The sequence below is a fragment of the Hermetia illucens genome, chromosome 3 (assembly GCF_905115235.1).
Source record: "Hermetia illucens chromosome 3, iHerIll2.2.curated.20191125, whole genome shotgun sequence".
NCBI lineage: Eukaryota > Metazoa > Arthropoda > Insecta > Diptera > Stratiomyidae > Hermetia > Hermetia illucens.
In genome coordinates this window covers 71,850,723-71,868,108 of record NC_051851.1, presented here as the reverse complement: position 1 = coordinate 71,868,108, position 17,386 = coordinate 71,850,723, and the positions used below count along the sequence as shown (strand labels likewise).

The 17,386-nt window shown below is 42.5% G+C and overlaps 1 protein-coding gene across 1 annotated transcript in view; it reads right to left on the bottom strand.

Annotated features, from left to right (window-relative positions):
• LOC119650577 (methyl-CpG-binding domain protein 5-like) overlaps positions 1-17,386 on the bottom strand; it is a 372,857-nt gene that overhangs the window by 246,097 nt on the left and 109,374 nt on the right. The window contains exon 3 of the mRNA XM_038053402.1: positions 15,299-15,422. Coding sequence (XP_037909330.1) covers positions 15,299-15,422 — 124 coding nt within the window. The remainder of the gene's footprint in view (positions 1-15,298; positions 15,423-17,386) is intronic.

Genomic DNA, 17,386 nt, shown 5'->3' with positions numbered 1-17,386 from the left:
ACTTTGCTAGAAAAATGAGTTTCTTGTGGCAACTAAGGGATCCTACATCAGAAATAAGGAGAACACTTTCTACTTAATTTATGCGATCCGATATGAAATAGGCCTAAGGCTCCCTCAATTCTATATCAATTATACTTTTTTATATCTTTTTCTAAAGTTTCGTTGTTTATTATAAATAGTCAGTCCCGATTGGGGGATATTTAATAATAAGAACATATAAGCTGTGAGGTTACCATAATTTGGTTCTCTCTATCTGGAACCAAGAGAGGTACACAAAAAAGGCGACAAATTAATATGCGGAAACAGAGACATCTTAGTACTTTGCACGGCCTATAAAATGCTGACCTTTGCATACTTACATAGGTGTACAACTAACGAATGATGGAAATGAAGTTGACAAAAAAAACACCGAATTCAGGTCGCAAGCAGCTGCATACATAGGAAAGCAAAGCTCCGAGTACACAGAACGATAATAAGACATGCTATGCTACGGATGTAAAACATGGGCCCTAACACAAAGTTCCGAAAAACTGGTCAATACCTTCGAGAGGAGGCCTCTGAGGAGAATAATAGAAGCTGAACGAGCGAACGACTAAATTGAATGTATGGATGACTCTTGGATACCTAAAAGGATATTGGAAGGGAGCACAAAAGGGGCTGGGCAAATTGGGTTGCCGAATAGATTGCATCACTGGTTAGAGGGAGGACACCCTGAAGGTCAAGGCTCGAAACAGGCTCCAGAGCCTTAACGATGACAACATATTTGTTTGTCGAACGTAAGAATTATGACGTTAGATCATTCATGAAATGTGGGGACCTCGCTGACCCAATAAAAGCTGACGCAGACAGATATCACGTGAGCTACCGCCCCGTTTTTTTCTTTTTGCTTTTGTTTTGTCAAGCAAGCGAGTTTTATCAGTTTTTACCTAATGTAACTAAATGATAGGATTTTCAGTACCCACCTCCGCGAACTTGGATAGCAACGGAGCATCCAAGCACATATCGACGAGTACTTCGATAAAACCGCAGTTAGGTGTCGTCGGACCTGGAAGGTTGAGTTTCACCACTTTTGGGTCCAGTAGACAGTTTCGCCCTCGTGGTAGACAATTGCCAACTCAGACATTCATTTGGTGCATCTCCACTCTTCTAGTTCATTGCAGGTTCCAGAGGACAATCGTGTTGTGTTATACAATCCAGCAAATATTTGATGCTACTTGAAGTTTTGACGGTAGTAACTAAGATAACCCTCGAAAACAGAGGAGATTTAACAAAAGACCATACTGATTGTAATGGAATTATCGCTGCTGATGTTTGCACCGTGATGCTTCGGTACAAATATAAACATGGAAACTTGAATATGTCAATATCAACAAGGTGAAGTTAGTTCGCATCAATGTTTCTATGGTGGCAACGTCAGCACCAAAAACCAAACAACATCAAATAGCACTGGTCAAACGAAAATAATAAATAGGAGACTACAACTTTGAGACCATTGATAATTTCTCCTATCTAGGGTCAAATCACAACCGATAACAGCTGTGTGTGTGTGTATGGTGGGGGAGAAGCCACAGCTTCTGAGCACTCAGGCCGTGTTGGCCCATTATACTCGCCACTCCCGTCTAACGGAATAGTCCGGATTCGTTTACGTATCGCACGATTTCTGTTAGTGGATGTGATGCTACCCGTCGCAATTGGAGAACATCGGTACCAAAGACCTGATGTCTGATGCATCCATAGGCGGGGCATTCACATAGGAAATGCTCCGTGGATTCCGCTTCCTCATTACAGGAGGGACACGTATCATCTTGAATAATTCCTATTCTGAACATATGCCCAGCTAGTGAATTATGGCCTGTCAGAATACCCACAATACACCTGCAAGTCTTCCTGCTTTTCGACAGAATAAACTTTGCGGTACGCATGTTCGGTTCTGGCAGTAAAAGTTTGGTGTGTCGAGCAGCACTTAGGCTCTGCCACCTGTCACTATGGGAAGCAGTTTTTGAAAACAGACTTAGCCGATGCTACTGATACTCCAATTGCTGGTTCCGGTCCCGACATAGGGGAGATTGACCCCTCTTTCGCTAAAGCATCCGATTTCATTTCATTTCTACGCTACAGTGATCAGGTACCCAGAGTAGTTCCACCACATTGAATCTAAAGATAGAGTTCAAACGGTTTCTACATTCCTGAACGACTTTCGGGGTGATCAAAGGATTACTCAATGCCCACCATGCAGCTTGGCTGTCACTGCAGATTGCGATGCGCCTGCCCTTCAACCGCTCGTCAATCATCCAGTTTGCCGCCCTTAGGATCGCATAAACTTCGGCTTGAAAAACCGTTGGGGCTGCAAATTGAGTAGTGCATTCAGAGCTACGCCAGATGTCGTGCTCACGGCACCAATGATACCCAGACACACAGTTCTTTGCAGTGCGGCTAGTTTACGGTGAAAACCTTTTTATCTTACCTGAACCCACCACACTACTGATGCATATACGAACATCGGCCTAATGATAGCAACGTATATCCACATTACCACATGAGGCCTGAGTCATGTCGAGGCAAAGGTCCGTCTGCACACACCATTAGCTGTGAGAGCTCGTTTCATCTTCACCTCCATATGTTTGTTCCAAAGAAGTTTTTATCAAGAGTGACTCCCGGATATTTCACTTCTTCGGAGAGTTGAAGGGTAATACCCCTCATCTCAGAGAGGCAAAGTCCATCCAGTTTTCTCTTTTCTGTGAATAAAACCATTGTGGTTTTATTTGGATTAACTGACAGTCCATGTCTGAGGCACCAGCTGTCTTTAAAATCAACGGCACGTTGTATATTCCTACACACCGTTCCAAGATCCCGATCAACAGCAAGCAGAGCCACGTCATCAGTATAAGCTTGAGCGTGTATTGGAAAATTTTGCAGTTCGCATAGTAGTGAGTCGATACTCCACAGAAGTGGCGAAAGCACACCTCCTTGGGGGCAGCCCTTCGTTGCTTCTGCAGTCAGGTAGCGATCGATCACCATACCACGATGGCGGCGACATGTAATTTGATCCATACAATCAGGATCCTGAGTACAATATACACTTTAACTCCAATTCGCAGCAATAGCGCACAGCAATCTCTGCGTTAGCATAGCATGGATCCACTTAATTAAAGCATCATCAAAACCATGCGTTCTGGTGGCATCACAAAGTTTTTGAAAAGGCACACAGTCAAAAGCCCCTTCAATGTCCACGAACACCCCCATCGCGTACTCGCCATTCAAAGTATCTTTGTGACCAAAGAATGAAGAGCAGACTCACAGGACTTTCCGACATGTTCCAATAACAGCAACAGAGCCTCTTTCAGTTTACAAAAACTGTTTCACTCGAAACGTCTCACCATAGGGTCCAAGGTCTTAATAAACGAGACAATGATCTTACCAGTCCTAATGTATTCTCGGAGACTTGGGTTCTTAGCAAGAAAAATTGCGAACTCTTGGCCGCGTTCGAGAGAAGAATGCTCAGAAGAATTTTTGGCTCCCTATATGAGGGACAGACAATTCTGTAGCCTACATAACAACGAAATCTATGAGCGATAATATGGCCGTCAGGTTGTGGACACAATCCGGCTCAATGGGTTGCGGTGGGTAGGTCACATAATCCGTATGGATGAGAATGACCCCGCCCAGCAAGAGCAATATCGACGGTAGGAAAAGTAGATGAGGCAGACCCTGCCTGAGATAGAGGGACGCTAGATATCTTTTAGGCATATCGAATTGGTGGACCCCGGCGCAAAACCGGGATGTTTGAAGTTCCTTATTGAGGCTGGCCTAGATCGGATATCGGTTGTTGCGTCGTTGATGACGAATGTTTCTGAGTGCTATTATATGGAAAAGAAAAAGTGTATTGTCCTGAGCTAGAGCACACCAGGACACATGGACATGGATGCTGCGTAAGCATGATTGATACGCTATTTCTCATTTGAGGATTCACAGATCACGTATGCATGTCCTTAATTCACGATATAGGTGGATTTTTGTCATTAATTCCGTTTCACTTGCATTTCTAGCACTGTTGATTGTTTCTAATCGCTATTCAAAAGTTATTGAAGCATTGCATTTGTGTACCGTGTTTGAGCAGAGCTGGGACAAGATCCTGAAACTCAAACTGACTCACAGCACATAAACTTTATTGAGCAAACTGAGCACTAAAAGCCAATAAACAAATTCTGCTAAAAACTATACAATTGAAATGGTGACAACAATTGACAAAGCCCCTCTGACAATGTTATCCATTATCTGTGCAATCATATGCGGGCGACAAACATTACTCGCTTTACTACTCAAGCGTAAATACGATGAACGAAAACCTCAAATTAAAACGACGACCCGAAGCTAATGTGTTCGCTTCAATTAAAATCCCATAAACACGATGGCGGCGACATGTAATTTGATCCATACAATCAGGGTCCTGAGTACAATGTACACTTTGACTCCAATTCGCAGCAGCAACAACCTATCTAGTATTGTATCGATATATCCATGCGTATCTATCTTTTCCACAAGCATTCCAATGTTGTTGATCTCTAATCTGAACCCCAGATATATGTGGTAAGTTGCATGCCATCTAATCTCGCGTGTAAAAGTCCTGCTTGGAGCCACTGACTTTGTTGCGAAGTCTAATTAAGTGATTTACATGCTGGCGAATAAGTCGTTTGTCGCCGCCATCAACCATACGTTCGAGTATCAAGTTTTTCCGTACTTTGTCATTTCTTTTCGTTTGCCCGGGACCATTTGCGATTTGCACTTCAGATTGTTTTTGTACGAAACGAGTTTTCTAGCAATTCGAGCCTTTCCCGCTTCGGCAAGTCATTAAGTCGCTGGGGTGCGGATTGGATTCGGAAGGGTAATTTCTAGGTTTTCCAAACATGTCGCTGTTTGTATTTCTGTCAGCGAAAGGACAAATGTTTCTTGTCATGTACGATTATGAAAAAATGTCGAAAGACGCGCGATATTGCCATTAGCAGTGCTGAAATTGCAGTTAATGCATGAAATCATATCAGAAAATTGTCTGAATATGGAAAATTATTTGCAGTTGTCGGCAAATGCAGGGAAAAACGACACAACATTCCTTCATGTTATCGCACAATCGACTGCAGTCCAAATAGTGCTGCAATGAAAAATGGTTAATAATTGCATTTTGTCGGCGCCATAGATCTTGCATATATAGCTCTCTCACAACAAGGCGTAAATCCAACTTCTAAATTTGGAAAGTTACATAACTCTTCATCCAACCCGCGAAGTGAACTTACCTGGTCCAATGTTTGTTCAGATTCCCACATTCTCGTCTAAGGTAATTTTGTGGCCGATATTTTTGTCTGGGGGCAAAATTGAACTCAGAAAGGACATTTTAAGGAGTTTTAAATAATAAAAACTTGTTGTTCCCTTCATCAGTGCTAACAACTTGTTAGCACTGATGAAGGGAACAAGTGGTTCCCGAAATATCGGTATTTGCAAGAATAAACATTCACACCAACGAAAAAGAAACAAGTTTTTATTATTTCAAATAATTAATCGTTGGAAACACCGCATAATTTCAGATTTTAAGGAGATTTCTTTGAAAGGAAGCATAGACATGCCCATGAGTTCTTTTTTAGGAATTGTTCCGTTGGAGGCCAATCTATATTTGTGTAAATTATCCTTAGAGGATCCGTTTTAGACAACTGCCTTATATGGAAAAGGAAAAAGCAGGACGAAAAACTTGGAAACAAGGAACATGACCAGCGACACAGAAATTGACGAATATACGTTAACGGAGACCTTACGTTGGACTTTAAGAAATCCAAGGATATAACGTATAACGACGGGCAAAGTCTTCAGACAAATTGGAAAATCCTTAGGAAAAGAAAGCAGAAATCTCATCTTTATAGGTCACCACAAAACAGGGGGTTCTCCAGGCTTTGAAAACAGAGTTCTATCTAAAAACATTACTGAAGGTCTACGGATGGACACAAGTCGCCATCATCAGTCTAAAAATGGAGGCAGCACCTAAACTGTTGGCAGCAGGGAGAGTAAGAATAGACTGGATTATATGTCGTCTTAGGAATCAGGTGACGCTAAAAAGATGATTTAGATGGCTTCGTTCATATCGCGAAGTACGGCAGGACATTCAAAGCGGAGGGCCGCATCAGCAGGGACTGTGAAGCAAACCCAAATTGACCACTCGTTCTTCTCGAAGCATTCGCGGACCTAGATGTGATACTCGCAAATGTTGGGACCTTATACACTGACATACATGAGCGCCGCTTTAGTCAGAAGAGTTACTTGGCAAGTTAGTGAGAACTACAATCATAGTGGCCCCCAGACAATCTATATGGAGATCAAGAGCAAATCGAGCTACGAAAAAGGCTACCACAGATTGCCGTCTGGGTTACTAGGTTTCGCACCTTTCGAGAGGGACACGTTCTCTGCGGCATTTGAGACTGATATATCCCTGAATGGTCGCCCAGTCCACTCAATGAGTAACTTAAGCATTTGATGCTAATATGCCCCGGAGGCGACTGCTCTTCAGGAGGCAATCCAATAGCTTGCGAGCCGTATATTTCCGTGCAAGAAGCTTACGGAAAAACCCGGTAGCAATCATCGCGAGGAGTCGTATAGGGACCACTTAAACGAGCCGATTCGCAAAAGAAAAACGAACTGATTCAAACAGTTGTGCAAAAATGCCGATGTAAACCCTTGGGGTGGAGCTCTTAGGACGGTAATGAAAAGGCTGCGAAGGTGGATCTATCCACGCCTTCTGAAAAAAATTGTTGCCGCTCTGTTTCCTTGCCACCAGAATAGCAGAAGGCAAAAAGTGGTGCAGGTCAACGAGTGCGTGGTACATTCATTTGCAGAGGAGCTGCGGGAAAAATGTGATAACATCGGTAACAATAAGGCTCCAGGTTTGGATGGTATCCCTAAAAGAGCTTTGAAGCTTGCAGTGAAGGCTAGAGTCGACCTTTCCGCAAACATCTTTGCGGCGTGCCTAAAAAAGGTATATTCACTAGTGAAAAACGCAAGAATTGTTCTTACTTCCTAAACCCAATAAGCCATCTAAAGATCCAGCATAATCATCAGCATCGATCTGACTATTGGATACAATTGGGAAGATGATGGGGAGAATCACCAATAATATCTTCGAAAACGGCAATGACCTATCGTAGTGCCAGTATAGGTTTGATCATGCCCACTCAACGATATATGTAGTAAGCACAGTGGTGAGTAGACAAAAACGCATTAAATTCTGCTGGCTGCTAAATTTCAAAAACGCATTCAATTTCGCCAATTGGGGGCCGAAATGAAGCCGCATTGGCTAGCATCGGTGTTACTGGATATGTGCCGAGTCTGGGCATCGCAGTCTGATACGAACAGTAGAAGGTCCCAAAGACTACATCGTCACAGCGGTGGTACGGCATGGCTCGGTACTGGAATGTCATGCAAAATGGAGTGTTTGCGCTTCTCGTTACAGAGAAGGCAAAATTTGCAGTCCTAATAGGCCGATAACCTGGCTGTAATTGTTAAAACTAAGCACAGATGAAAGATTTACGTCACGGAGACGGTGAGAGCGATAAAGACCTGCCTAGTAAAGCCCATATTGACTCTGGCGGCTGAGAATACGGAATCGGTCTTAATAACGAACCGTAGAAAGAAAAACACCGTGAAGATGGAAGTCGATGAGCATATGGTAGTTTCAAAGCCGGCTATTAAATACCTGGCGGTGACGCGCCTAAAAACGGGAAAAATTGTACCAACTGGTCCTCCAGGTTGGGCGTTGGGTAGGGCTGACAACCCTACACGGAAAACAGCTTGTTACGAAGCCACAACAGGAGCCCCGGACAGGGCGGACTTTAAAAACGACGGACCCGGCAACGACAACGGATCAACGATTTGCATAAACGTTCACGCCCCTACAGAGGAGACTGCAGAGTCGGAGAAAGATACCTTTTACGAGGCAGTAGAACGAACTCTCGAAGCCTGTCCCAGATATGATATCAAAATCATACTTGAGGATTTTAACAGCCAAGTAGGGAAGGAGCCCGTATTCAGACGATACGTTGGTTCCCATAGCTTACACGAAAAAACAAATGATAATGGACTGCGGATTATTCAATTAGCAGGGTCACACGAAATGGTTGTTGGAAGTACCTGGTTTGCGCGGAAAGCGGTCCACAAACATACCTGGGCCTCTCCAAACTTTACCACTTTCAACCAAATTGACCACGTGTTGATCGAACGCCGCCACCTCTCAGCCTTCATGAATGTCAGAATATATAGGGGGGCCAATATAGATTCGGATCACTATCTCGTCGGCATGGTGTTCCGAGCTCGAATAACAACACCACCCAGAATCCCCTCTGGCAATCAGGTGAGAGTGAACACTGAAGCCATCCACAACACAACCCTCCGCGACACCTATAAGAGGGAAATGGATGCCGCAATAACCGCAGTCAACAGAGGACCAGGAGATGAAGCATCAACAAACGATCTTCACAATCACCTGAAGAACGTTATCATGGATACGGCCACAAGCATACTTGGCCCCAGCCGCAAAAGGAGTCGGAACGGCTGGTTTGACGATGAATGTAAGCTAGCAACGGAACGGAAGAATGCCGCATACCGAGTAATGTTGCATTCTCAAAGAACGCGGGCACGGGCAGAGACTTATCACGAACTCCGTCGAGCGAAGAAGCGACTTCACAGACGGAAAAAGGAAGCCTGGGAGAACCAACAAGTCCTCAGCATGTAAACTAGAAAAGTACAGGGAGCAACCGCACCAGGCGCGCAAGTTTTACCAACAAGTCAACATGATGAAGCCTTATACACCTCGATGTTCATCCTGCCGAGACAAAGAGGGAAATCTGATTTCCGACAGAATGGGAATATTAGAGCTATGGGTTGAATACTTTGATGAGCTACTGAACAGCCAGAACATCGGCGAGTTGGAGGTCACGCCAACTGAAGAAGAAGACTGCCACCACCAAGTTTAGAAGAAACAGTCCGTGCAATTCATCGGCTAAAAAATCATAAGTCGCCAGGAGCCGATGGAATTACAGCCGAATTAGTTAAATATGAAGGCGACCAGTTACACCAAGTGGTTCATCAACTTGTGCTCAAGGTATGGGGCAGCGAATCAATGCCTGACGATTGGCAACGAGGCGTTATCTGTCTCATACATAAAAAGGGAGATATCAGATAGTGCAGTAATTATAGAGGTATCTATGGTAGAAAAAGAAGACGAGGCAAACCCAGCCTAAGATGGACCGATGTCGTAGGTCAGGACACCAGACAGCTTTCAGGGATATCGAATTGGTGGATCTCGGCGCAAAACCGGGATGTCTGGAGTTCCTTATTAAGGTAGGCCTAGACGGGATACCGGTTGTTGCGCCGTTGATGATGATGATGACACCTCATACAAGAATCGTGGGTTGTTGGTGGGGTAGTCAGGGTCCTAAACTTACAACACGCTGACCTGTTGCATGCCAATGGAATCGATCGAACCCGCTCGTGCATGATAGTCTCAAAAGACTTTCAGGCTAATTTGGTTAACGACCTATGTGATGGCGACACCACATCGGCTAAACTAACCATAAAAAGTTAACAGGGAGATAAAGAGATACTATGGTGCTCTGCATATTTCCCCTATGACGCAGAAGACGATCCCAGTGGAATACTCATCAGAGCTATCCAATATGCCAAAACTAGAATGAACCCACTTTTTTTAACGTGGTCAGGCGAAAGGTCATCGACATCACGGCGGCATCTCCTGACATCGCGGCTCTGGTCGGAGAGTATCAAACGATATCACACTCTCGGGTCACACATTGATTTCGGAATGGGCATGGATCCACCTCCACCCACTCCATTTCGGAATCCGCGGAAGACAGATTGGGTGATGTGTAAAATAGAATTGAGCTCCTGAATAACGATTAGCGCATCAAACCCATTGCTGGAATTCAGAAGACAACTCAGATGATCACAACTAGTATGAGAGAAGCTTCCGAAGAAAGCTGTCCACTCAAGATGCCAAAGAAAGGTAAACACCATGATGGAACTCGGATTTGGCAAAACAAAGGAGAATGACAAGGATGCTCCTCAATCGTGCTCTGAAGTGTGATCCAGGCATCGCTATAAACAGGCACAGAAAGCTCTAAAGCAGAGCATAAGATCGGCTAAACGATCATCATGGAGACGCTTTTGCGAAGAGACTAACTGTCTTGAGGCAACCTTAAAGCTGAAGCGGATTTTGGTTAAAGAACATAGCTAGAAACTGGGTTATTTACGTTTACAAAACAGGAGGTACACAGAAAACGACAAAGAAACGGCAAACCATTTGCTTGAAGTGCACTTCCCAGACAGCATCCAAAATCTAATCTCGGGTCCAACAGGTGGCCAGGAACAATATCAGAAATGTAAGAATGCGATACATAAGACCTGGGGACTTTCACTAAAACGGATATACTGGATGTATACATCCATAGTATAATAGAACCCATTTTGATGTATGCATGCATCGTCTGTTAGCCAAGACTGAACTTTGCTAACAGCAGGAAGTTGCTAACGCAGATTCAGAGACTTGGTTGCCTAAGTATCACTGAGGCAATGAATACCACGCCGACTGCGGCACTTGAAGCTACCCTAAATTTACCCCCCATTCTCTTGGAAGTGAAACGGAAAGCAGCTAACGACGCATATAGGCTCGATACCATTGGGGCGTGGAAAGGCGGCCAATCACACAGTCATGCGTCTATCTGGAAATTCCTTGAAAATGGTTTCCAGATTCGTCTCTGAAAAGACATACACTGTCGTAATCACCGAAAGAGAAGATTGGTCGACAAATGGCCATGAGTCTATTCAGATTACAGATTAATAATCTTCACCGACGGGTCAGTCATGGAGGGCGGATCGGGCGCAGGGGTGTTCTCGGGGAATCCGATTATAGGCGGACATATATGCCATTTAATTGGCAGCAGAAGAATGTCTGCGATAAAAATGGAGGGAGTTGTACCATTCGAATCGGGTCCGACAGTCGGGCGGCATTATCAGCACTAAATAGCAACGACATATCAAGCCAGTTGGGGTGGAGTTGTCATCAGGTGCTGTGAAGCCCATAGTGTTTTACGTAGGCACCTGTCGTGAGACTTAATCCTACGGTCCTCTTCAGACACGGATTGATTTGGTGACCACAATCAGACCCCTGCTGAGACAAGCACTATGGAGGTTCCCCTCGACCACTTGGTTTTGGTTTGGCCGATAGGGTTGCCGCCTCATCTTCCTCGCCGCCACCTCTGAGCACCTGTCATCAGGTGCTGCTGAAACTTGGCCGACTGAACGATACATTCGTGATGTGGGGCACTCTAACATCGCTGCTAATGAGGAGGCTAACACACTGGTTCGCCGAGGGTCTGGATCCACAATGGTGAGGTCAGAACTGCCGTTGGAATCTACTGTCAAGTCTACTCTGAAGGGTGAAATTGCAAGGATTCATGCAGCCGAGTGGAGAAATTTGGACTCTTACCGGCCTTGTGGAAGAGCCTAGGGTCACTAGTACGGCATTTTTGTTGTCCCTTAAGAAGTGGGACATCAAAACCCTAGTAGGGCTTTTAACGGGACACTGCTCCTTAAACTACCATATGGAAAAGATTGGGGTATTGGTTTCGGCTCTGTGCAGCCAATGTGAGGAGGAGGAGATGGCCCTGCACTTTTTATGCAGCTGCCAGGACTCCTCAGATCTCAGAAGAAGACACCTTGGCAAAGTTTTCTTCAATGAAGAATCTGCACACTCTCTGCCTCTGGAGAATGTGGTCAGATTCGCTAAAGCCTACGAATGCCGTAGACGGGAAGTCACTGAAAAGCGATTTAGGGGGAAAGTACAATGGGCCTAACAATGGCCTGAGTGCTCGGAGCTTTTACAGCTAACTAACTACTGACAAAAGCGATGGGTCGGTGTTTAAGGGGGTCATCCCGTGTGTCGGGTTGGAGAAATCGATTTTTTTTTTTTTTGCATGAATTGTATCTATATATAGTGGAGAATATGTGGGCAAAGGGATTTTCCGATATTATGAGTCCTTCAGAAATTACAGGGTTAAACAGGTAAGGAGTTTGCAGCCGCGGCTAGAGTACTCGATGAGAAAGAGCATCGAATCTTTTTTTACCTGTTAGTTTTTTACCTGAGCCTTATAAATACGAACACAGGTATAAATATAAAAAGATGAAAAACCAATCAATTGTCTAAACTTATTTGCTGTTTGGAATAAAAAGGATAATCCAGTCTAGAGTGAGCACTGAAAGGCGTTCAAGTTATACTCAGTTATATTTTGTTGTAAGTATTGTGCTGTTTGTGTGTTCAGTGATTTTTTTAAATGGATCGTGCGAAGGGAGATCGCTTTAACGTTCAACGTCATGCTCGCACTAAAAAACGAGTGTTTCATGGGAATCGATAGTTATCAAAGAAGAAAAAGGACTTCGCATCAACTTCAGCAAAGAAACTTTTAGCAAGCATGAACATGGATGTTCCAATTGCGACAAGTTTTGCATATTGTATATTGGATTTTGCTGGAGTTTTCTCCGGTATTTCTGCAAATTTCTGCAAATAATAAAATATACGTAGTAGTGAAAAAGGAATGCGTAGGACATGTCGAGAAAAGAATGGGAACGCGGCTTAGAAATGCAAAGAAGAATCACAAAGGCATTGGTGGAAAAGGGGCTGGAAAACTTACTGATGAGGACTTCACTACATTTTCTGGGCTGGCTATTCGTCGACACGCAAATTTTACAGAAGGAATGAAGCCAGAAATTTGGGAAACTTTCTTCCATAAAGGTTCTACAGACGAAAATCCCCAGCATCAAAATTGTCCAGCAGGCGAGGACAGTTGGTGCAAATGGCGCAAAGCGGAAGCTAAAGGAGAACTGGATAGTTTTCACCACGAGAAGGCACCTTTGACTGAAGAAGTTCAAACAGTCATCAAACCAATCTACAAAGATTTGTCACGAGTTGATCTCGTGAACAGAAATTTAGGAGCAGAGACCCGGAATAACAATGAGTCGTTAAATGCATTGATCTGGACTTTCGCTGCTAAACACCTTCATTCTGGGGCCAAGGTCGTAGAAATAGCCACTTTTCTGGCTGTAATTTTATTTTCAATGAAGGATTCAATGGCATTCTCAAAATCCTAGTGACAATGGGATGTCAAGTTGATCATATATGTCAGGTTTATGCCGACCGCCGTAATGAAGCGCGAATTTGATGGTCCGAACGACGATCGACTGACCTCGCTAAAAGAGCCACAATTGACACCATAGAGCAACAATTGGCCTTACAAGACTTTTTTGAAGAAACGGAGGGTGCTCTTTATGGACCAGGTATAGCAGATTGATGGTGAGCTAAAATTTTACTGTTGATAATCACATTTAAATTTTCAAATGCGTTTTTCTCGAAACTGCATCTTGAAAATCGGCTGCCACCATAGCTCAAAATCTATCCAACCAAATTCTTTGAAATTTTCATGGCTTCTTTAGTACATATTTCTACGGTCCGCAAACTAGGATTGTTGCAATCGGACGGGTAGTTTTTTTTTTTTATTCATAAAAAAAGCCGTAAAAAAACACCAAAATTCAAAAAATTAAGTTTAAGAGCCCACCAAAAATTTACCTTTTAATATTTTCTAATTATCCTAGTTTGCGGACCGTGGAATATTGTCCACATTAAAATGCCGTTTAGTTTTTTTTCCTCAGATGAACACAGAACCTTCCAGCGTGGCAGCAGAAAAACACCTTTTTTTGGAGATGGGTGCATAAATTAACACGTATTCCAAAAATTAGCTACGAAATCAGGCTGAAAAATTTATCACATATACTAGAGATATCAATAAACATATGGTGAAAAAATCACGTTTCTATCTTTATCCAGTTCTTCAAAATAATTTTTCCAAGAAAGGCAAAAAAACGGCCTTCACACGGGATGACCCCCTTAAAGGATCAATAATCTGAATGGCCCTAGCCAAATGATTTTTAATTGTTTCTTGAGGACAGTTTTAATGGACGGGAATTACTTACATTTATATAACTCACTCTATATAAATCTAGCAAAAAAGATTCAACTTTCCAGAATCGTATATTTTTATATTAACTCTTACTTGTTTGTTACAAAGTTATTAATATTAAGAACTAATTTCCTCATAAAGCGACCTCATTATTTCATTCCCACATATGTAAAACAGAACGTACTGATGTTTTCAAAAGAACAACGTAGCACTAATTATCCACATAATATATATCTAAAACACGACCAACATCCAAATGTTAATATGAGTACGCACGCGCTGACTTTTCAATGACCTTTTGTTTAACAGAATTGAGCTGAATAAGCGAAAAGCCAACAGAAACTAGAACCAAACAACAATCATTCCTTCCTAGCAGATGTATCTAAATCGACAACGTAACAAAACTAATTTAATTCATTGTTTCACCATGCCATTTGCAAATCGCTCGTTTGTTCTGGGCTTTTGCCTAATTTAAATTGCCTCTAGCTCAATTTAGATTAGATAATTCAGTCGTAGCCGTCTTAAATCAGTCATCTCAATTCAAAATGAATCCCCCGACTGAAATAGCATCTTCTGCCTTAAATAACTCATTAGAATAAATAATTCTTAGGTTTACGATGATTTGATTTCGGGAACTGAGCAGTGAGACGAGTCGCTAATTAGCCATTAAGATGCGATGCTACCATTTTTGAAGATGGGTTCTATGAGGAATCTATGAGTTTCTCTTTTTTGGTTTAGTAGCTGCGAAGGCATTCATATGCATGTGCCTTGCGCGAACAATTTGCAGAGTTTATAAATATTTATGATATCTCTTAATGAACTTCGATATTTTTTATTTATTTTGTGGAAAATCCACCCAACAGTTGAAAACTAGAATCTCTAATTTAAATAAGGAGGCAAGATACTAATATTATCCAAAAATCGTTGAAATTATTCAGACTTCAAACCGGCTACGTGAAATGGTACCAATGCAAACCCCTAACTACGCACACTTTTGCGCCAGTAAACTTGGTGTCAGCGAATAATTAATCTTCTCAACAGACCTTCAATAATTAGCGAAATTAATTGAAACGTTCCGGAGTTCACCAGCGCACAAATAACAAACGGCTTCATTAAAATGGAAGCAAGGCTGCCTGTTTTGTGGGGCTCGGTTCCCATTTCAGATGATTTAATTTCCCAGTTTCTCTCTCTACAATCAATTACAATTTTCAGATGTAAATTTTCAGATTTGTTTCACTTACCTGAGAATTGAAATCGAAGAAATATTCGGGCCGCAGTGGACACGGAAGACCGCATTTACATGTATTAGGCGAAAGAAGATAATCCTTAATTTGACTATGACTACGTAACGTTGCACCGGACGGGCTGTAATGAAAAAGTGGAAAGCAAGAAGTTAATTAATGACATTGGAACCATTCGTTCGGATTAGATTTTGGATTGGAAATTTAAATAATCTGAATAAACTATTGATTGGATATTCAAGAGCGTGGGAAACGGGTGCTATTCCGGCTGGGATGATACACCATTTTACGGGGAGCAGAGGCACATAATAACTTATAAAATAATGGACTACCCAGGTTGAAGGACTTCCGTCGGCCAGGCATTTTCAGCAAAGCTTATTATTATTATTCTGTTAAGGAAAGGTGTACTGCGTTCTTAAAGAACTATTTTGCGTCCTTTACTGGTTATAGTGTACCTATTAACTATAGTATGTTAAGCAAGTTAATGACCATCAAGAATTTTAATATATTTCCTACTTCCAAATATTCCAACTTCGCATCAGGTATTAAGTACACCCATAGGTGCTTTGACTTACTTTTCACAAACGCCGGACACTATCCCCGCAATGTGTATGGAGATTTCGACACACTCCACCTGCAGACAGTGTCCGCAAATATGCGTCTTCCAATGCGTAATATTCTCCCCCTTTCCTTCCTCTCCCGATTTACTTCTCCCAATTGCCTTTTTCCCTTACCGACATTCGCTTTCATCAACCATTTTAAAAGAACCTACCACTGTTACCTTTCCAAAAAATTTTTAAAACTGATTTATATATTTATACAAATACAAATTGTTAATTAGTATATAAAAGCAATGTTCGAATATTGCATGACCGGTTAAAAGGGAACAGTGACCTTGCATTCAAATTTGATCGGTTCACATATTTCATAGTGCAGGTCTAACGGTTCGTTTGTTTGGTGCGAAAGAAAATGCATTTTTGCACGATATTAGCGGGACCGAGGACCGGCTGATTAGAGGATCAGCTGATGAGCTGGACACGTTATTTGAGTTTAGTGCTTCGAGGAGAAAAGAATAGTGAAACAGTTGGATAAATTTAAATTAATAGTGAATATACAAGTTATAAATCTTTAGATATAGATAATATATGTTACTATTATAATTTTATACGGTGTTTTGAAATTGGCGGTTTCTTTTTGCTTGTGATCCGCGGACACGTCTCGGATCGAAATTTTTCGGAAACAATTCTCTAAGGACCAAAGTGAGTTGGTGCTTTTTTTAATCATTATTTATGGCGAAAAACAAATAACCGATTCCAGTACCAACGGCAGCCATTCCGGGGCGGAAGACATGAATCCGCCATCTAAGAAGGCGAAGCCACCGAGTGGGAAAAATGGGAGAGAACGTTTTTATTCTTTCGGAGAAACAGGGAGTAGAGTAACACGGAGATTTCGGACAAGACCGGATACTGATGGCGATAAATCAGAAAAACGGAACGAAGAGGCAATCTTAAAAGTCGAGCGGAGAAGCGACTTCACAAACGGAAAAAGAAAGTGGGGAGAACCAACAGGTCTGTGAACTCGAAAAGTACAGGGAACAACCACACCAGGCGCGCAAGTTTTACCAACAAGTCAGCAGGATGAAGCCTTATACACCTCGATGCTCATCCTGCCAAAACAAAAAGGGGAATCTGATTTTCGACAGAATGGGCATATTGGAGCGATAGGTTGAGTATTTTGATGAACTGCTCAACAACCAAAATATCGGCGAGTTGGAGGTCCCGCCAACTGAAGACGACGGACAAATACTGCCACCTCCAAGTTTAGGAGAAACAGTCCGTGCAGTTCATCGGCTAAAAAATCATAAATCGCCACGAGCCGATGGAATTACAGCCGAATGGGTTGAATATGGAGGCGACTAATTACACCAAGTAATTCATCAACTAATTCTCAAAGTATGGGACAACGAATCAATGTCTAACGACTGGCAAAGAAGCATTATCTGTCTCATACATAAAAAAGGGGATATCACGCAGTGCAGCAATTATAGATGTATCACGTTGCTGAGTACCATCCATAAAATATTCTCCT